This window comes from Puntigrus tetrazona, unplaced genomic scaffold (genome assembly GCF_018831695.1).
Source record: "Puntigrus tetrazona isolate hp1 unplaced genomic scaffold, ASM1883169v1 S000000528, whole genome shotgun sequence".
Taxonomy (NCBI): Eukaryota; Metazoa; Chordata; class Actinopteri; order Cypriniformes; family Cyprinidae; genus Puntigrus; species Puntigrus tetrazona.
The window spans coordinates 1,277,501-1,299,658 of record NW_025048164.1 but is presented as its reverse complement, the minus strand read 5'-3'; the positions used below and the strand labels follow the sequence as shown (position 1 = coordinate 1,299,658).

General features: G+C 39.5%; 3 protein-coding genes and 1 long non-coding RNA gene across 4 annotated transcripts in view; 2 read left to right on the top strand and 2 right to left on the bottom strand.

Annotated features, from left to right (window-relative positions):
• Window positions 1-947: 947 nt before the first annotated feature.
• Window positions 948-7,127, bottom strand: wdr25 (WD repeat domain 25). The gene is made up of 7 exons (XM_043232328.1): window positions 6,964-7,127; window positions 5,714-6,193; window positions 3,823-3,970; window positions 2,449-2,579; window positions 2,208-2,378; window positions 1,633-1,773; window positions 948-1,260 (listed from the first exon to the last, which is right to left on the bottom strand). The coding sequence occupies exons 2-7, from the start codon at window positions 6,164-6,166 to the stop codon at window positions 1,039-1,041; spliced, it is 1,266 nt and encodes a 421-aa protein (XP_043088263.1). The 5' UTR covers window positions 6,167-6,193; window positions 6,964-7,127; the 3' UTR covers window positions 948-1,038.
• A 3,867-nt stretch (window positions 7,128-10,994) lies between these two features.
• Window positions 10,995-13,774, top strand: LOC122334444 (leukocyte elastase inhibitor-like). The gene is made up of 7 exons (XM_043232357.1): window positions 10,995-11,063; window positions 11,432-11,619; window positions 11,739-11,882; window positions 12,015-12,129; window positions 12,220-12,341; window positions 12,904-13,083; window positions 13,215-13,774. The coding sequence occupies exons 2-7, from the start codon at window positions 11,437-11,439 to the stop codon at window positions 13,626-13,628; spliced, it is 1,158 nt and encodes a 385-aa protein (XP_043088292.1). The 5' UTR covers window positions 10,995-11,063; window positions 11,432-11,436; the 3' UTR covers window positions 13,629-13,774.
• Window positions 13,775-15,934: 2,160 nt separating this feature from the next.
• On the bottom strand, window positions 15,935-17,658 carry LOC122334501. Its single transcript, XR_006248759.1, has 2 exons — window positions 17,472-17,658; window positions 15,935-16,879 (listed from the first exon to the last, which is right to left on the bottom strand). It is a non-coding gene; the product is annotated as an uncharacterized LOC122334501 (long non-coding RNA).
• A 152-nt stretch (window positions 17,659-17,810) lies between these two features.
• The window catches only part of LOC122334498 (tryptophan--tRNA ligase, cytoplasmic), a 4,803-nt gene continuing 455 nt past the window's right edge, over window positions 17,811-22,158 (top strand). Inside the window, exons 1-10 of the mRNA XM_043232485.1 lie at window positions 17,811-17,948; window positions 18,127-18,222; window positions 18,818-19,028; window positions 19,104-19,212; window positions 19,752-19,871; window positions 19,955-20,137; window positions 20,364-20,464; window positions 20,534-20,646; window positions 21,188-21,361; window positions 21,442-21,582. Coding sequence (XP_043088420.1) covers window positions 18,133-18,222; window positions 18,818-19,028; window positions 19,104-19,212; window positions 19,752-19,871; window positions 19,955-20,137; window positions 20,364-20,464; window positions 20,534-20,646; window positions 21,188-21,361; window positions 21,442-21,582 — 1,242 coding nt within the window. The 5' untranslated portion in view covers window positions 17,811-17,948; window positions 18,127-18,132. The remainder of the gene's footprint in view (window positions 17,949-18,126; window positions 18,223-18,817; window positions 19,029-19,103; window positions 19,213-19,751; window positions 19,872-19,954; window positions 20,138-20,363; window positions 20,465-20,533; window positions 20,647-21,187; window positions 21,362-21,441; window positions 21,583-22,158) is intronic.

Sequence of the window (22,158 nt, the reverse complement as noted above, 5' to 3'; positions counted from 1 at the left end):
CATTCAGAAATCATGTTTACTTGGAAAGACTTTGATCTGAGAAACGAGAAAATGAAGAATCAGCTGGAATATTTCTAAACAGATTTTCATTGTAGAGCGCCAGGAGAGGAAATGAACCGAGTCACTTTTAAACTTCAGCTCGTGTTTAACATCAAACTATAACCTGATGAAGCCAACATGACTTCACCTGACGAGAACAGGAACATGAACATGACGTAACACCTGGATCTGAGTGTGACTGATGTTAGATCAGTGTGTGAGGAACGATTCAGACGCAGAGTGTTTCCTGTTTCTCCCTCACGACATTAAAAGAGACAACGTCTAGATGCATGTTTCTAGAAAGCTGAAGGATGGACCTGGTTTGATGTCGTTCTCATTTATTATTGTGCACTGATGAGTATGATTAAATATGTTATAATCAACAATATAACATTTTAAATCAGCAAAGGTAGTAATATTGTGAAATATTCTTACTATTTAAAACAGCTGTTTTCTGTGTGAATTTCTATTGATCTCTAATTTATTTCTGTGATTTTCAGCATCATTACTCCAGTCTTCAGCGTCACGTGATCTTCAGAAATCAGAATAATACACTGATTTACCGCTTGAGAAACATTTCTGATCATCATCATCAATATTCAATATCTATTTGATCAATAGAAAAACATTCAAAAGATAAGAAATTAAAGAAATGTATTCATTCCTTTATTTAGCAAGGATGATTTAAATTGATCAAAGTGATGATGAATGCTGCTCTTTAGAAAAAATCTACTAATTGTTTTCAATAAAATAATAATAACAAGAAGAAATATTAGAATGGTTTCTGAAGGAGTGATGCTGAAAATGACATTTTAACAGACATTCAGATAAAATGCTGCTGTACTTTAAAAAAAAAAACATTTTTTGAGTGATAGTATACAGAGAAATATAATGATGTGTGAATTAAATATTATTTTATGTTTTATTAAGGTAAAGTATAAAAGTCAACAAACAAGAAACCACGTCCCATTCAGTGGCTGATGCGATTACCCATAATCCTCAGCTCCAGATCTTCATCTCTCCCGTCCAATCAGCTGTGGCCGTGAGGCCGGGAATGATGGGATGCATGGCGGCGCAGACGCAGGCGTGTTGATGAGCCTGAAGCGTGCTCAGGGTTCTAGAGCTCTGGAAGTCATAGAAGTGCACAGAACCTGTAGAACTACCAGAGACCAGGACGCTCCCGTCTGCAGAGAACCCACAATGCACTGCAAAACCCTCCACCTGCAAACCACAACAACACCCGGTTACTAAGTCAGTCACACCGTCTTCTCTGGGACTGCTGGTAAAGGGCTCGTGACATGATTTTAATATGAAGTTCTTGAAGGCTGTTATGATTGGCTAGCGGGGGTGTGTTTATGTGGATCCGTGCCCCTTCTTCTCCTCAGATCCACGTGTGTGCTGCTGACTTCTCACACTCGTGTATATAGCTGTATCTCAGCCAGAGATCGTCCTAACAAACCCACATCAGTGGAAAGATTATTTCAGGAGCTTGTTTCTTACGAGGAGGATGCATTCATGTGTAAAAGTGAAGGGAAGATGATTGATTTCTCATGTCACGACCCTTTAGTGTGTCAGAAGCGCTCGTCATGTGACCTTGTGTCCCTCGTAGCGGCGTCTCTTGTTGATCCTGTAGGGCCTCTGGGTGGAGAACAGGGCGATGTAGTCTCCATTGGTCTGAGCCACGAAGCTGCTCTCCAGCGGGTGAAGAGCCAGACACGGGCAGGTGTAGCGCTCCTAACACACACACACACACACACACACACACACACACACACACACTCATTAAACACACAGACACAGACACAGACACACACACACACACACACACTCATTAAACACACACACACACACACACACTCATTAAACACACACACACACACACACTCATTAAACACACACACAAACACACACACACACACACACACACACACACACACACACTCACTCACACACACACTCACTCATTAAACACACACACACTCACTCACTCACTCACACACACTCATTAAACACACACACACACACACTCACACACTCACACACACACTCATTAAACACACACACACACACTCACTCACACACACACACACACACACACTCACTCACACACACACACACACACACACACACACTAGGCTCTAGGAGCGTGTGAAGGCCTCTCGTCTCACGTGGAAGATCTGGTTGGAGAGTCTGGCGGTGGTCTCGTAGTCCCAGGCGATGAGCGTCCGGTCGGCCGAGTCCCGACTGACCGCATCGCTGCTGCTGACCAACTCTCTCCCGCCGCTCAGGAACAAGACGGCCAGCGTCTGCTGAACCGCCGCTCTGTAGACCCGCAGCGTCTGAGACACACACAGAGAGCCTGAGACGCCGAGCGCAGAGGATCATGGGAAGGCTGTGAAGCAGACTGACCTTACAGCAGCGAGCGTCCCAGGCCCTGACCTCCGGGCTGAAGCCTCCGCACAGAAACACGTCGGGGTCGGAGGGCCGTGGAGCGACGCAGCACACCTTAAACCCATTCTCCACCCGTGAGATCGTCTTCCCTGAGAACCGCTTTAAAATTAGACATCTTATGACAAAAATCATTGAGATATTAAGTGAAGATCATGTTCCGTGAAGATAATTTCCGTAAATATCTCACAACTTCATTTTCGATTGGTAATATGCATTGCTCAAAATTTCCTTTGGACAGCATCATCAGTATTCAGATTTTTCTGCACCCTCAGATTTTCAAGACATTTGATTTTATACCAAATATTGTCCTATCATAAGAAACCAGGTCACAGATGATGGACGTCAAGTGATTTATATGAAAGCAGTGATTTAAAGATTCACGTTATTAACATCACAGGAAAGACACAGACGTTCGATAAAGACTTTCATGCATTATTAATAATCAGCGTGAACCATTCATCTGCTGATTAATACGGGCCACTTGAATAACTGAACGGTTCAGCATGCTTTGATGGTTATTAGGGTTTTATAACTTGTTTCACCCACAAGAAGAAGGCAGCTTTCATCACGAGCTTCAGGGAGATCTAAGGAATAAATCAAAGGGAACACGATGCATCTATATGTTCTCTAAATCTAAAGGTTTAATCGGTTTAATTAGCAACCGTTTAAAAATATTTCCAATAGACTTCTGTTACTTTTTAAGCAGTATTTTGTTGTTGTTCGTCAATCAAGATACATTCAGAAAGTAAGATTATCATGATTAATCAAAGACAGATATTTGTTTTCTTTTGTTTTAAGCACAAACTCAATTAATTGTTTAATTTCTTTGAAATACAAGACTTCATATATTAACCTTTAAAATATATATATATTTGCCTCTCCAGGAAACTCATCTTGATTTCAGGATGTCTGGATAGGCCTTCGTTTGTGGAAGGGATAATTAGGGTTAACTAAATTAATTTGTATATTAAATATGTTCAAATATTTCAACCCACAGAAAAACCTATTTGAAGGATTCAGATGTACGTTTACGTGTTTGAGAACGAATCAGTGAAAAGTGATAATTAGTTAAAGTGTCCACAGCGACGCTGTTCATATGATGATGAATCAATGCCTGCATATTAATGAGATGATCTGCATACGATCATGTGACCCTACAGGAGCAGGTTTTCAGGCTGATGTTTGGGGAGTGAGGAGAATCATCCTCCTGTATAATTAAAACGCTGCCTCTGTGTTTTTAATTAAAGAAGTGTAATTAGCACAGCGCTGATGAGCAGATAAGGTCAGAGTCCTCGTGGAAGGATCTTCTGAACAGATAAAAGCTGAACGCACCGGTCTCCACGTCAGTGACCGCAGCGCTGCCGTCGAATGACCCCGAGAGGAGGCGGCGCCCGCAGGGCAGCCAATCAGCATCCCGCACTGAGCCGCGGTGGGCGGAGTATGTGTGTAAGCACCGCCCCCCGCCAGCGCCGTCCCACACCTGAAACACAGACACGGTTACTGACGAATCTCCTGAAGCTGCTCTGAAGCGACGCACATCCTGTCGTGAGTCAGGTTTCACATTAAAACACTGCTCCTGAGCTGCTGAGTCTGACGCACAGTAAAGCTCGACCAAATCTAGTGACTTTCCTGTCTGTCAGGAGCAGAGCGTTCGGCCCAAGGCTGATCCTCCACAGAGACGCTTCCTGTGCTCCATTATTAAACACACACACACACACACACACACACACACACACACACACCAGCATCTGATAGCGGCGACTCTCATATCCTACAGACACACAGACAGGAGACGCTCCGGAGCAGGACGAGTTAGAGAGACCCTCAGCAGTCACCTCACATGCATTTGGTCAAAGTCCCAGCTGAAAACAGATGAAGTGCTGCTGCAGTTTTAGAGAATATCGTCTGATTACTGCGTTCTCACGTCTCTGACCTCGAGACAGGACTAAAGCGGCCCCAGAGGTCCTCAAAACACTTTCTCATTGGATCTCACAGGTGACCTACTTTGATCCATAAAGTGTGGAGCTCGGCGTGTGCGTCATTCACCTGTCCTCGGGACACACACACACACACACACACACACACACACACACACACACACACACACACACACACACACACACACTCTCTGTCTAATCTAATCAGCTCGTTCTTTCTCGTTCAGGTCTTTGACAGCAGCGCCGTGATGTTCTTTCATCCGTCACTCTGCACAATGATTTATATTCATTAGTGCTGTTAGGTTCATCATCACTAGTTCTCAAAGGATCAAACCTCCTGTGCTCAGTTTTCAAATCATCTTTCATTCTGTAACACATAAAAAAAAAGGTATGCATGGTTTAATTGTGCATTGGTTGCTGATTGGATGTCAGATGAGGGGCGGGGTTTAACAGCATGTCAGTATAGAAGACTGACCTATCACTGAAAGATCCAATTATCTTAACAAATTTAGTCCATTTAAAATATTTATTAAACTATGTAATAGTAAACGTGTATTTAAATATATTCAAATAAATAGATTAAACTGTAAAAAGTTATATTTAAATAGCATAATTTAATGAACTAAAAATACATTTGATTAAAACATTTCATGGTAGAAAATATTTAAATAATATTTTTTACACTCTTTTTTCCATTTATGCCGCTTTGAAAACATTTTCAAAAAAATCGTAATACAGTATAATAATATAAAACACAGAAACCATCTTCTGATCACTGCAGAAGAGTTCTGTTCCTCCTCAGCATTTCTGTCTGGTTTCTAATAAACATATATTTCCTAGAGATGAAGAACGACGAAGATACTTGTTTACTGAGAAACCGATCATAATAAAGTGAGATTAAGATTAAAACTAGAACTAATTTCTGTCAACGGCTCGAGAAAAATCCCCTTTAATGCAGAGGTTCAGGTTTTCATAACCCACTGACAGATATTTATTATCTTAAATAAAATATACATGTTCCTTTTGCATCTTCAGTAAATTTGTCTGAATGTTTAGATTTGTACAGCAAAATACAGATTATTTTTAGTGCCACAACTTTATGAATTTAATTATGCTTCAATTAAAGAGCTTTTTTTTAGGCCTTAATCTGTTTAAAGGTGAATTAAGACTTTTTAAGACCTGCTAAACATCACACAAGTACAACCCGGGTTCATGACTGAAAGACTAGTCCCCTTTAGAGGGAACGGCTGGTTAGTTCAGGTCAGGTCAGTTAAGGTTAGTCTGACCTTGAAGGTTCTGTCCATGGATGCGGTCAGCAGCAGATGACTGAGATGATCCACCGGACTCCACCGGAGTGTGTTGACCGGACCCTGATGGGCTTCGACGCGGCTCTGCATGCGTGTGGGCAGCTGGACCCGACTCTGCCTTCGGTCCAGACACTGCCGGACCCTCTCGGATCCCTCGGACAGCAGCAGAGACCCGGCAGACCCAGACCGGTCCGGCTCTTCGGTCTGAGCCGCTGCGCTCGCGGTCAGTCTCTGTCTCTTAGGAACGTACGGCCTGACCGCAGACGCCTGCAGATGACCTCTCTTCACGGAGCCGGAGGAAGAGGACTGTGCTGCTGACACTCGTGAAGATGAAGATGAAGATGAGCTGATGATGAGGGCTTCATCACCATTACCCTGAAGATCCTGATCCGTCTCGCTGTCAGAGTCCTCATAATCCACCAGAGAAGCCATATGAAGCTCATAAACCCACACTACATGCTGAAAAACAGTAATAACATATTATAACAACAACAAGTGAATACGATAAAAAGAAAGGAGCTCAGAGTTGAGCTATTATTAAACAGAGAGAATACTACAAACACTGATATACTGAGATTATAGAGATTCTGCATCATCTGAAAGATGAATAAATTGATGTCAGGTTTGTTAGGATAGAATAATATCTGTCTGAGGTACAACTTTTAAAAATGGTTGCAAAAAGAAAAATGTCTTATTTAATCATCTTAAAATGAAGCTTTGATATATAGACAGCAGAACATTTCCTAAAATATCTTCTTCAAACATACAACATTGTTCTATTCTTATTCTATTCTTATAAATATAACAGTGCTGCTGATAACTGCTTTTGTGCTTCAGACTCTCTCTCTCTCTCACACACACACACACACACACACACACACACACACACACACACACACACACACACACACACACACACACACACACACACACAGTCACACACACACACACACACACACACACACACTCACACAGTCACACACACACAATCACACACACTCACACACACACAGTCACACTCACACACACACACACACACACACACAGTCACACTCACACACACACACAGTCACACACACACACACACACACACACACGATTCTATTATACACGTGAAGCTTCTATTTCTGCATTCAATAAAACACTAAATGTATCTGGAGTTTATTATCATTTCTATTATCATAACTAAATAGAAAGCAGCACAAGAAACTAGATGATCATAAACTTACATTAAACGACGAATAACATCCTCTTTTTGATCCTTCACGTCCATATCAAACATAAATCTTCTCATGTTATTTATTTTATGATATTTGTTCTGTTTATGCTGTTATTATTCGTGTCTGTCTCGCGGTGTTTAGTTTGAAAGAACAGACAGAACTCCGGAAGCGCGAGGAACTTCCTCACAAAATAAAAGTCTCGGCTTTATCCGTGAAGAACTCGCAGACAAACTAAGAGTCTTTACTAAGACATTTACTTAAGATAATATTTACTTAATTTATTTTAATTTGTAGATTATAAAACACACATCCTATATTAAACAGCTTTTTTGTATTAATGATATCAAAGTAAAACAGAATATGACTGAAAGTGATTATAGTAAAGTTTTCCGTGAGGTTTAAATTATATTACACACGTATTATTCAATAAAAACAGTTAGCAGTGTTTTAGTCACGATGCCTGGCGCTGTTCATTGGTCAAAAAATGTCTGTATTCTTACCCAAACTCTATAGATACAATATAAAATGATATAAATACTGTTAGTTTTTTCACACAAACTGCTCGTTTTACTACTGAAACATGCTCAGAAGACACAGACTCATTCGTGGTGCATCTCCTCGCTGGAAAATAACTAAAATAACTTCTCACTGTAAAATAAGTCATCACCAGTATTATTCATTCCTAGCCAAGACATGTTTTTGTTATAGACTTGTGCAGAGCCAGTCAAAAGTTTTTTTATATTTTGTTGTTGTATTTTGGACCAGTTAAATGATCACATAAGAGAATCCTCTCCAAAGAAATATTTCCAGGCTTTTAGTACTGTATATGCTTTATGTATTATACGGTAAGAAGACATAACTGTATATGATTATAAATGATTGTTTGGCATATTATAAACATCTATACATTTGAGCCGATGTTCACAAACAGACACATTCTATTATTCATCATATTAAAGTCTAAACATTTGTATTACTACACATTATTAGGTTTAATAACTGTCCTCCTGCAGATATATTTCTTATTTATCACTCAGTGTCACACATTTGATCTAGTAATAAAATTTGGTAAAAGTTCAACTAGTCAAGTCACCTACACAGCGCTTTTAACAATGCAGGTTTTGTCAAATATAATAAAAATATGTCAATAATGCCGAAAGACAATAACAGTTTAAGGATATCTGGAAATTAAGAAATGTAGTGGAAATGTTGTTTAGCCTAACACTGTGACTAATGTAATTAAGAGTAGAGACTTATGCTATGATTTCATGGATGAAGCTGATATTGATGTAATCAACAGATTCATCCAACTGTTCTTAATACCATCATAATAAATATAACACATAAATACAGTATAAGAGACCGGTATCTCATGCCACGTTAGCGACAATAAATGCTGTTAATAAAGCCAGAAAACCACTTAATACAATTCAACAAGTTGCTGAAGCACTCTATCAGTGTCACGAGTGTGGTTTAGTGTGAAGGAGCAACTCAGACAGATTTAATCCTCTTCACACGGACAAAACAAGAACACGCGACCAGCCAGGCAGAACAAAAACCACACGTATTAACCTCAACGATCGGACAAAGGTGAACTCAAACACACAGGACTTAAATATACAACGTAATTGACTAAATTAACAAGAAACAGCTGAAGACAATAATACAATTAATAGGACCGGAAGGTAGGGCACACAGAGCACATGACAAGACAAAAACAACACAGAGACCTAAGACGTGACCGTTAGTATCCTTCTTCTTCTTCTTCTTCTTCTTCTTGATTCAGGACAAGCCAAAAACGTGGTTTGGAAAATGGATTCATGGTGTACACGACATATAATAGACTTTGCAGATTTGTTTTGTGGTGTTCTTTTTATGCTCATCTTCGTATACTGATATCACAAAATGGTACCACTTAAGAGGTTAATCCTAATAAATACATTCAACATATAGAGATATGTTTCTACAGGTGGTTTGTCAAGAACACTCAGAGTTGCGCAGTGTTTTCTTTGTAAAAGAGAACGTTTCTGATAACGTATCTGATGTATTTAGAGAGAAAACAGGTTTGTTCAATTGCACAATGTTTCGGAGGAATTCAACCGTTTTCACATGGTGCACGTTGTGTGGTGGGAGGTTTGTGGATGAGGTTTCAGAGCCGAGTGAGGTGACTGGAATTGAATGCTCTCGCAGCCTGGGGAAAAGCGAGGTGACTTGTGGCCAAGAGTGCTGACCCAACCTTGGAATTTGAGTTCTGCATTTCACCCATCTAAGTGCACAAAACATCAGCTCCCACACCAGACGCTCTCAGTAGTTCCCCTGGAGAAAGTGGTGAGGATGGGTGGTGGGACAAGGAAGTGGAACAAAGGAAGTGTCGGTGGTCCAGGTGAGATCCTCTGTGATTTGCACCCCCAGGAACAGTGCTGTGGACTCGCTCCCTAGTCGATGATCACTTGAGTTTCTCCTGAAGTCCATCACAACCTCCCTTGTCTTCCCCACACCGAGGGACAGGTTGTTCGCTCACACCATTCTACCAGTTGTGCCACTTCCTCCCTGCAGTTCGTTTCATAGTTGTAATCTTGAGGATGTGGTTTGGAGCTGAACTTAGTAGTGCAGTGGTGGATCAGCAGCGTGAAGAGCAGTGGACTCAGCACAGAGCCTTGTGGGACACCTGCTGGAGACGTTCTGGCTGACTGAGGTTTCCAGGATCCAGTTACACATGAAGGTTTTTAGCACAGCGAGTTTGATAAAATGTTGTGTTCATCAAGGAACAGTCAATGAACAGCATTCTAACATAAGAATCTTTGCTTTCTAAGTGGATAAGAGTCAGGATGAGGGTGGAAGAAACCACAAGATCCATAGAGCGCTTTGGACGGTATGCAGACTGGAGCAGTGAAGTGTGCTGGAGAGACTGGATATGGTTCATGTCTAACCTCTCAAAGCACTTCATTATTATAGCTATTATGTGTTCTTCATCTTTAAAAAACAGCCTCTATCACATCGATTCTTAAAAAGACTGGTTCTGATCCTGATGATTTAAATAAAGACATGGCTGTTTGTAAAGTAGAAGTTTAATCAAATGACATTTACAGTATTTCTCAGTCAGGCTTTAGACCCCAACATAGCTCAGAAACAGCTTTTGTCTAAGGTTATAAATGATCTTCTCCTAGCTGCTGATTCTGGTTAAGAATACACGTTCAGATCATGTCTTAGTTACGCATGGCATTCCACAGGGCTCAGTGTTGGGTCCGCTTTTATTCATCATTTATATTTTACCTCCTAGTCATATTTTTCTTTGCTATGGTATTCATTTCTATTTCTATGCTGATGACACACAAGCGCATATTTCTACAAGCCCCTCCTGACATTAGGAAATGTTTGTTGGACATAATACTTTTGATGACTAATAATTTTCTTTAATGAAATGCCAATAAAAAACAGAAGCCCAACTCAATCCTATTTATGGATAATTGCTATAATTGATTTTTGATAATTGATAATTGATTTTTCTACCCAGTTGAAAAGTCTTGGGGTTACACTGGATGGTATTCAGGAGAAATAAAATAGATTTCAATATCACTGTTGCCTACATCTAGGCTAAATTCATTTTGGTTTTGAAAAAAACTGCACTTCTCTTTATTTTCTTTTCATTTATCAATCCTGGCCACAAAGTTGAATTAAATTATTATCTTACCCACAATGCCGAGGTATATAAAGTGGTCTTTGATGGTTTTAAAAGACAAGGGACCAGCCTGGCTCTTTAGGACTTTAGGACCAGTTGATAGTATTCCCAGAGTTTTCTAAAAGCATTAATATAATAAAGCAAATGGGAAACCGGTTTGGCTGGATCAGAAAGAACATATACGTTATATGTGTGATGTATCTGGAATCTTGTTTTTCCTAATTATCTGGAAAGACACCTATATTTCAGGTTTTTACACGTAATTATATTGCATAATATTTACTGAGAATTTTGATTTCGCAAGAAAATGTGTGTGTGTGTGTGAATAAGCCAACATATATATACTACTGAAAACAATGAGGGAACACCAGAGTCAGTCGTAAAGACAAAGTCCCATCAAGAAGAGTTTAAATCATCGCTTTCTTTATCGGTAAGTATTTCAAGAGCTCGTGAATTTTAACTAAACAGAAGTTATAATACCATTTGATCTACATGTACGTGCAAAATATTTCACTAAAACATTGGAATTAAGACAATAGTTTCACATTTTCTGCTTTACTGTGTCAGTATGAAATGGATTCACCTCATTACTTTTAACAATTATTTAGTAAAAATGTAATAATGCAGTGAGATTTATGTGCTCACTTACACTTACAGGTAAAGCTATTGAAGCTAAACTGAGGGTCATTTACATTTACATTGGACTTTTGATATATTACGAGAGCACGTTAGGTCAAATTAACATTCTGTAGTTCCGGTATGTGATGTTTAAATTGAATTGAATTTCCTTCATTCTAGGCGAAATGAATCCAGACATTGAACCAGTGGTTTTGGCAAACTCAAAGTTCTCCATCGACCTGCTGAAGGTGCTCTGTGAAGCCTCTACAGACAATGTGATATTCTCCCCCCTGAGCATCTCCTCCGCGCTGAGTCTGGTTCTCCTGGGTTCTCCGTTTGAATCCGAAACTGCCAAACAGATGTTTAAGGTACGCTTAAACCTCCGAAGAGCTCTACGAACTCATGTCATCGTTTTTTTACATACTTTATACAGCATTCCCGGTTTAATAATCAGTTTTAAATGAAATCCTGTTGTGTCCCTCTTAAGTACCTCCACTTTGGCAAAATGAGAATTATGACCCACTATCTGTACGAGGAGCTCTACCAAGAAGGCGAGTACAAGGTTGAAGGGAAGAGAAGCCTGCAGCTGGTCAACCGCATGTATGGAGAAAAGACAATCGATTTTTTAGACGTGAGTTGTTTGAAAAAGCACAACAAACGGTTAATTCACTTCCTGAAAATGTCAGTAAAGTAAAGCATCATTCAGAGAGATGACACTGATGTTATTGTATGATGTTTCCTCTCTTTCTACTGACGATGTTAGGATTTCCTAGACACATGCGAGGAGTGGTGTTTCACCAGCTTGAGGTGTGTTGACTTCAAGGGGAACTCTGAGGCTGTGAGAACAGAAATCAACACATGGCTGAAGAAGATTGGTGGTAATTCAATTAAAGTGTACTTGATTTTAAACTACTAGACTATTAGAGCGTGTTCTCATAATTTGTCACTCTTGTGATTGATGATTTTAGATCCACACCAGGATGTGTTGGATAAAGGAGATGTGTCTAAGGACACGCTTCTTGCTCTTATCAGCGCAGTGTACTTCAACAAGAAGTGGGTTAAGATCTTCGATTGTTTCTACACCAAAAAGGTAACTTTGTCAAAATGAAAATGACAGAATGCTAAAGCTGTACCGATCGTGACCGCTGGGATATGGTGACTAATGAAATCACATATTTCTGCAGTCATAAAAATTGTTATATATCTTACATGAGCAACCAGTTTGATCGCATTATACGGTTACTATTATGCAAAAAAAATAATGTATGCAGCATTGATAAAATTGACAAAATATTCAAATCAAAATGTTAAATCAGTACTACGAGCATTACATCATCATTATCGTATCAATTTTTATAACATCCAAAATTTTTATTTAGCGTAATATTTTGACATTGCAATATATAGACTTCTACCCTAAGAGTAAGTGAGCCGATTTAGTCCAACCTAGAACTGAAACAGTACACTTACAACTATATAAAACTCTGCACTACTATTACATTAATATTAATATACTTATAAAGTATAGTTAAAAATATATTTGAACTGTACTTGAGTGTGCTTAATAAAACTGAACATGAAGTACACTTATTTTTGTAAGGGAAGGAGACGCTGCAGGTCCATCTCTTATGTCCAGTCTGTCTGTGTTTTAGTGTCTGTTCAGTGGAGTACTTTGTGACATGATGGGTAAGACGGATAAACTTCCCCTGGGTACTATCCCACACAGACAACATGGCACTAACAGTGTTCAGGCTCAGATTCTGGAGATCCCGTATGAGAATAATCATCTGAGCATGTTCATTATACTCCCAGCCAGCCGTGACCTCGAAAAGGTAAAACAGCATCTTACCGCTTTTACTTCACTTGGAGCTGCATTATTATGATCGTTGGGATTATTGTGTAGATTTGGTATTACATGAAATGGGAAACCGCCTGTCTCTTATCGTTCTCTCCTTCCTCTAAGCTGGTAAAGTTAATCACTTACGAGAACATTATGGAGTGGACAGAGCCGGACAACATGATCCCCACAGACGTGCACATAGTGATGCCCATCTTTAAGCTGGAGGAGAAATACGACCTGGAGAAAGCCCTCAAAGCTCTGGGAATGACTGACCTCTTCAGTGATAAGTGTGACTTATCTGGTATGTCACGCACAAAACTGAAGCTGTCCAAAATGTTGCACAAGTGTGTTGTTGATGTGAACATGACCGGCACGGATGCACAAGGAGGCGGTGGAGCTGAGTGCACGAACGCATTAAAAGAAACCCCATACATGCCTTTTATTGTAGACAAGCCCTTTCTTTTCTTTATCCGTCACAACCCCACCAAGAGCATCCTCTTCTGGGGCCGTGTCGCCTCCCTGAAACCTGTGCTCTAGAATCTGATTCCCAGAGCAGGTTCAACAGTGAGATCTGTCAGATTATAAACACCATGCACTGCATGCATCTTCATTTAAAACGGAATGAAATGTACGTTTTAAACAAAACTCAATTGAAAAATTATAAATAAAGGAAATTCGACAAACTTGTGTTTTGTTTTTTTCAAACATAACTAACGGTAGTATTCAATTCAGTTCAGAGTATTAATTATTAAATAAAGACAAAATATGCTGTTTATAATACTGATTAACTGTCCATATGGATCATGGATATGTCTCTATTCTATGTATAAGTAAACGTTACTAAACTAACATTCTATTTCCATAAAGAAAGTTTTTGGTTAGCCAGGAAAGTTAACCTTAAAAGCAAGATTCTGGGAAGCAAAAACTAATGTTTCCAAAACATTATAAGGAACCAAGAATTGTTTGTAGGATTGTATTTATTCAGTACAGTAACTAAATTAACGAAAAATAAAGCATCAACAGGTGCTAATATTCCCCAAGAGTATAGCAGCAATGAGTTCATGAACTTCTTTACTTCTAAGATTGATACCATCAGAGATAAAATTGTAACTATGCAGCCGTCAGCTTCAGTTTCACATCAGATAGTGAGCTTTAGATCTCCTGAGGAAAAATTACACTCTTTCTCTATTATAGGAGAAGACGACTTGTACAAACTTGTTAAATCATCTAAACCAGCAACATGTATGTTAGACCCTATTCCATCTAAACTATTAAAAGATCTGCTTCCAGAAGTCATTGACTCTTTTCTGACTATAGACTCTCATTAAGAAACCACATCTTGATCCCAAAGACTTAGTAAATTACAGACCAATCTCTAATCTCCCTTTTCTGTCAAAGATACTAGAAAAGGTAGTATCCTCACAACTCTATTCCTTTTTAGAAAAAAATGGTGTCTGTGAGGATTTCCAATCAGGTTTTAGACCGTACCATAGTACTGAGACTGCTCTCATTAGAGTTACTAATGACCTGCTTCTATCATCTGATCGTGGTTTTATCTCGTTATTAGTGCTATTAGATCTTAGCGCAGCATTCGATACTATCCATCACAACATTCTCTTGAAGAGACTAGAAAACTATGTTGGCATTAGAGGAAGCGCCTTAGCATGGTTTACATCATATCTATCTGACCGCTATCAGTTTGTAGCATTAAATGAGGAGGTATCATATCGATCAAAAGTGAAATATGGAGTTCCTCAAGGCTCAGTGCTAGGACCGTTACTTTTCAACCTGTACATGTTACCTCTGGGAGATATTATCAGGAGTCATGGTGTTAGCTTTCACTGCTATGCTGATGATACTCAGCTCTATATTTCAGCGCAGCCTGGTGATACACAACACATAGAGAATCTAACAGAATGCATAGTCGATATAAAAGCATCTGTAAAACTGCGTTTTTCCATCTTAAAAAATATATCTAAATTACAACCTATGCTTTCAACCTCTAATGCAGAAATATTAATTCATGCGTTTATGACCTCGAGGTTAGATTATTGTAATGCTTTATTGATAAACAAACTTCAGCTAGAGTCCTTACTAGAACTAGGAAGTATGATCATATTAGCCCGGTTCTGTCAACACTGCACTGGCTCCCTATCAAACATCAGATAGATTTTAAAATCTTATTAATTACCTATAAAGCCCTGAATGGTTTATCTCCTCAATACTTGAGCGAGCTCTTATCACATTATAGTCCTGCACGTCCGCTGCGTTCTCAAAACTCTGGTCATTTGATAATACCTAGAATATCAAAATCAACTGCTGGCGGCAGATCCTTTTCCTGTTTATCACCTAAACTCTGGAACAATCTCCCTAACTCTGTTCAGGAGGCAGACACACTCTTTCAGTTTAAATCTAGATTAAAGACACATCTTTTTAACTTAGCCTACACATAACACACCAACACACTTCTATTATTCAAATCCGTTAAAAGATTGTTAGACTGAATTAATTAGATCAGCTGAAACCAGGAACACTCCTCATAAAATACGACGCTAATATTATCTAATATATCTCTTTCTCAATCTGTTTTCACAGTTTGTATCCAGACTAGATGGTGGATCAGCACCCAGAGATTATGTTCATCAGAGACCAGAACACCTAGATGAACCCCGTGGACCGATCACCAGATCCTGATGCACACACACACACACACACACACACACTCACACACACACTCACTCACACACTCACTCACACACACACACACACACACTCACTCACACTCACTCACACACACACACACACACACACACACACACACACACACACACACACACTATTGATTGATTGATGGAGCATTTTCATTTGGTTTGGACTGATTACAAAGCTTCATGTAAACACAACTAATGAAAATTTGGCAGTACTCCTAAACCTAGGACTAGCTCACAAAGTTTTTCCAAAAATTTATCTGGAGAAACAAGTGAATCTGAGGCGTGCTGTTTGTCTTGAGCCAAGGATTTCAACAATACAAGACATCTGAACCTGTGTAAGTCTTCATAAAGTTTGGAGCTATGATGGATCTGAATCTTCTGGCCGCTGTAGCGCCTCCATGAGGCCAGCTGAAAGTTTCAAGACTCTGCAACTCAGGGTTTGGTCTGCCTCACCAAGTTTACGTGGAGAACGCTGCATCTTGGAAAATCGAAGAGTTACAACAGGGTTTCAGCACCACAGTGCCTATAAAAAAATATGTACACCCCTTCATTTTGTCTCGCATTTTTTGATGTTGCAGCCTTATGTTAAACTGGTTTAAACTCACCATATATAAAACAAAAAACTGATTTATCACAACTTCGGAAAATGTATTAAAAAGAAAAAGAATGACATTGCACAAGTATTCATACCCTTAAATTAAAACTTAGTTAAAATGCCTTTGGCAACGCATGCAGTTTCAGGGCGCAAAACATCTGCATGTGTTTATTTTTTGCCATTCTTCTCTTCAGATCATCTCAAGCTCAGGTTGTGGGTTCTCCAAAGATGTCTGATTGAGTCTGAGCTCGAGGACATTGTGTGAAGGGTGATTGTTTCATCGAGAGGTGACCTCTCAGTCCAGTCTGAGGATCTGAGCGCTCAGAAACAGGGTTTTATTAAAGATATCTCTGTGTTTAGCTGCATCCAGTTTTCCGTCTTTTCTGTCATTAATTACCCTGAAGATCCTGATCCGTCTCGCTGTCAGAGTCCTCATAATCCACCAGAGAAGCCATATGACGCTCATAAACCCACACTACATGCTGAAAAACAGTAATAACATATTATAACAACAACAAGTGAATACGATAAAAAGAAAGGAGCTCAGAGTTGAGCTATTATTAAACAGAGAGAATACTACAAACACTGATATACTGAGATTATAGAGATTCTGCATCATCTGAAAGATGAATAAATTGATGTCAGGTTTGTTAGGATAGAATAATATTTATCTGAGGTACAACTTTTAAAAATGGTTGCAAAAAGAAAAATATCTTATTTAATCATCTTAAAATGAAGCTTTGATATATAGACAGCAGAACATTTCCTAAAATATCTTCTTCAAACATACAACATTGTTCTATTCTTATTCTATTCTTATAAATATAACAGTGCTGCTGATGACTGCTTTTGTGCTTCAGACTCTCTCTCTCTCACACACACACACACACACACACACACACACACACACACACACTCACACACAGTCACACACACACACACGATTCTATTATACACGTTAAGCTTCTATTTCTACATTCAATAAAACACTAAATGTATCTGGAGTTTATTATCATTTCTATTATCATAACTAAATATAAAGCAGCACAAGAAACTAGATGATCATAGACTTACATTAAACGACGAATAACATCCTCTTTTTGATCCTTCACGTCCATATCAAACATAAATCTTCTCATGTTATGTATTTTATGATATTTGTTCTGTTTATGCTGTTATTATTCGTGTCTGTCTCGCGGTGTTTAGTTTGAAATAACAGACAGAACTCCGGAAGCGCGAGGAACTTCCTCACAAAATAAAAGTCTCGGTTTTGTCAGTGTAGAACTCGCAGACATAGTCTCCATTGAATAGTTCGGGTTTATAAAACGCACACCTTATATTAATCAGCTTCCTTGTATTAATCTTATAAAAGTAAAACAGAACATGATTTCAAATGTTTTAAAAAATAATTGTCACTGACAGTGTTATGTCACGCACGCGACCGGAACTGCTGTTGCCGGGGGGACAGTTTCCCGTCGGTCAGTTACCGGTGTGACGCCGCTTCAGTGAATCTGACGCAAGCCGAATGAGTTAAATCAGCAACACGAAACGGTGCGTTTATGTGTTTTCTTCACTGTTATTAAATGCTGAAACGAATAGGTTCCTATTATTTGTGTGAGCGCTGAGAGCGACAGTGGTTTCAGATCGGGGTTTAAATGTTGACATGCGGCAGGCGAGCATATGCCGCACAGTTATCACAATATTAATAACCACATGCACTTGATTACAGGTGAAGATGTCAGACTTGAGCCCGATGGATCTGTACGAGAAGCTGACAGCTCAGGGAGAAACAGTGAGGTCTCTGAAAGCTCAGAAGAGCCCCAAAGTGAGTCATAAACATGATCTTCTGCCCCAGCTTCCATGACACGTGATGAAGTTGACATCAAATGTGATCAATGAAACGTGATGTGATGAAGGACATGATTAGTTTGTTGTTCTTCAGGCTGATGTTGATGGGTTTTTTGGTCCTTCAGGCTGATGTTTATGTTTTTTTGGTCCTTCAGGCTGATGTTGATGTTTTTTTTGGTTCTTCAGGCTGATGTTGATGTTTTTTTGGTTCTTCAGGCTGATGTTGATGTTTTTTTTGGTCCTTCAGGCTGATGTTGATGGTTTTTTTGGTCCTTCAGGCTGATGTTGATGTTTTTTTTGGTCCTTCAGGCTGATGTTGATGTTTTTTTGGTCCTTCAGGCTTGTTGATGCTGATGTTGATGTTGATTTTTTTTGGTCCTTCAGGCTGATGTTGATGTTTTTTTTGGTCCTTCAGGCTGATGTTGATGTTTTTTTGGTCCTTCAGGCTGATGTTGATGTTTTTTTTGGTCCTTCAGGCTGATGTTGATGTTTTTTTTGGTCCTTCAGGCTGATGTTGATAGGTTTTTTTGGTCCTTCAGGCTGATGTTGATTTGTTTTTTTTGGTTCTTCAGGCCGAGGTGGACTCGGCCGTCCAGCAGCTGCTGCAGATGAAGCTGGACTACAAGCGCGTCACCGGTCAGGACTACAAGGCCGGATGTCCTCCGGTGGACGGTGAGATGGTGATTGATAACGGAGCAGTGCCGGAGGACGGAGATGACCAGGTGGATCCCTGGAACGTCTCGTCCAGCAGCGCCAAAGGAGTCGACTATGATAAACTCATCGGTCAGTCCGTGTTATTCTCATCATTTCAGTCCCCTGATGAATAAAGCATTAACGAGCTGATTGTGCTGCTGTCAGTGCGCTTCGGCAGCAGTAAGATCGATCAGGAGCTGGTGGACAGAATCGCCAGAGTCACGGGAAAAACACCGCACCGCTTCCTTCGCAGAGGAATCTTCTTCTCACACAGGTGTATATCAGAATAATACTGGCAGAGGAAATAAATAAATCTGTTAAAATGGTTAAATACAAAAAAAATTATTCAATTTAAGAAATAATTAAAATAAGGTATTTAATTTAATAAAGTGTATATATATATATATATAATTTTTTTATTATATAAATAAAACATTGAATCAAATAAGTGTGTACAAAATTTACATTACTGCTTTTTCTAAAAATGTAATTGACAAAATGGATTTAAATAAATTAATAGATTAAAAATAAAACATGTAGTAAGAAAAATTGTAAAAGAATATTTAAATAATATTTTTTTAAACATTTGTGAAATAAATGTTAGTTTCAAATAGACATAATAGTAATAAAATTAAATAATACAGTTCTATAGTGAGTAAAAAAAACAAGTAATAATGTAACCTAATTAAAATAAAACAATATTTTAGTAATGTATAGTAAAATAGTGCAGTTTACCTTCATTAAGCGTATATTTGAACTGTAACTGGGGTCTGTATAGTTTTATTAAATGTGAGGATGTGTGTCTCCTCTCAGGGACATGCATCAGATCCTGGACGCGTTCGAGAAGCAGAAGTCCTTCTATCTGTACACGGGCCGAGGGCCGTCCTCCGAGGCCATGCATGTGGGTCACCTGATACCCTTCATCTTCACCAAGTGAGTCTTCCTCAGTGCGCCTGTGTTCGGCGGGAGTCTATGAAACACTGACACGTGTGTGTGTGTGTGTGTGTGTGTCACAGGTGGCTTCAGGACGTGTTTGACGTTCCTCTGGTCATTCAGATGACCGATGATGAGAAGTATCTGTGGAAGGATCTGTCGCTGGACGAGTGTCATCGGTACACGGTGGAGAACGCCAGAGACATCATCGCCTGTGGGTTCGACGTCAACAAGACCTTCATCTTCTCCAACCTCGACTACATGGGGTACAGAAACACGTCTTTATATTCAGTGTATCCGTGCAGACAGCAGGGGGCAGCATTACTTCACACCTGTGTGCTCGTTCAGATACAGATTTAGAAAACATCCTTATCCTTAAACATACAGTTTAATCATGTAAAACGATATATATATATATAATATAGAAATGATCATTTTCTTGATGGTTTGTACCGCATGTGACTGTAACGTCATCCATGTTTCTCCTGACAGGGCGAGTCCGGCGTTCTACAGGAACGTGGTGAAAGTCCAGAAGCATGTGACGTTTAATCAGGTCAAAGGCATCTTCGGCTTCACAGACAGCGACTGCATCGGTGAGGAGCGTCTCTGATTGGTCAGTCTGAGTGTGTGTGTGTGTGTGTGTTTAATGTGTGTTTCTGCAGGTAAAGTCAGTTTCCCGGCCATCCAGGCGGCTCCGTCCTTCAGCAGCTCCTTCCCTCAGATCTTCGGCCAGCGGACGGACGTCCAGTGTCTGATCCCGTGTGCCATCGATCAGGTGAGCCGCTCGTGATCATGTGACCGCAGGAGATCATGTGATGCTGCTCAGCACCAGGGCTGCATTTCTGATTCGGTTTCAATTCCAATGTGGTTAATAAAAGTGACATTTAGATATGAGACATATTCGTGTCAAGGTCAACCTTTAGAAACTGAATGGTCATCTCTCCCCTGAAGTCTGGTTTGTTCTGATCAGACTATATCTGTCTGAGATACAACTATCTGAAAATCTGAAATCTGAGTAAGAAAACTAAATATTGAGAAAATCACCTTTAAAGTTGTTCAAATGAAGTTGAATATTACTAATCTAAAAACATTTTTGATATATCTACGGTTGGAAATATACAAAGTATCTTCATGGAACATGATCTTTACTTAATATCCCAATGATTTTCGGCATAAAAGAAAAAAATGTATAAATTTGTCTGGTAGCACAGATTTAAAGGCTAATAATGAAAGCTGATAGAGAGATGATGTTTCTGGTAATTCTCCAGTGGGAAACATGTCCTGAAGTGATTCTGGCCTGATGTTGTGTTCCTCAGGATCCGTACTTCAGGATGACGCGGGACGTTGCTCCTCGGATCGGTTTTCCCAAACCAGCTCTGCTTCACTCCACCTTCTTCCCGGCGCTGCAGGGAGCTCAGACCAAGATGAGCGCCAGCGACGCTAACACCTCCATCTTCCTGACCGACACGGCCAAACAGATCAAGAACAAGGTCCGTCAGACTCGGCTCTGACTCGCTGCAGACCCAGAGCTCTTCATAACTGACCCCAGCTCTTCTTCTTCCTGTTCCAGGTCAACAAACACGCCTTCTCCGGCGGGAAGGACACCGTTGAGGAGCACCGGAAGCTCGGTGGGAATCCAGACGTGGACGTCTCCTTCATGTATCTGACCTTCTTCCTGGAAGACGATGAGCAGCTGGAGAAGATCAGACAGGTGAGAGCCTTCTGAAGACGTTGGATGATGTTGATATTGTGTCAAACCTTATTTTCAGGAGTTACGATAATAAATGATCTGTAGGGTATTTTTGTGCTGAAACTTTAGACATGTTCTGGGGACACCAGAGTAACTGGTGATAGTAACTAGTTAGACTGGTGATAATAACTAAGTAACTAGTTAAACAGTTGATAGTAATTAAACTGGTGATAGTAACTAAGTAACTAGTTAGAATGGTGATAATAACTAAGTAACTAGTTAAACTGGTGATAGTAACTAGTTAAACAGGTGATAGTAATTAGTTAAACTGGTGATAGTAACTAAGTAACTAGTTAGAATGGTGATAGTAACAAAGTAACTAGTTAAACTGGTGATAGTAACTAGTTAAACTGGTGATAGTAACTAGTTAAACTGGTGATAGTAACTAGTTAGACTGGTGATAATAACTAAGTAACTAGTTAAACAGTTGATAGTAATTAAACTGGTGATAGTAACTAAGTAACTAGTTAGAATGGTGATAATAACTAAGTAACTAGTTAAACAGGTGATAGTAACTAGTTAAACTGGTGATAGTAA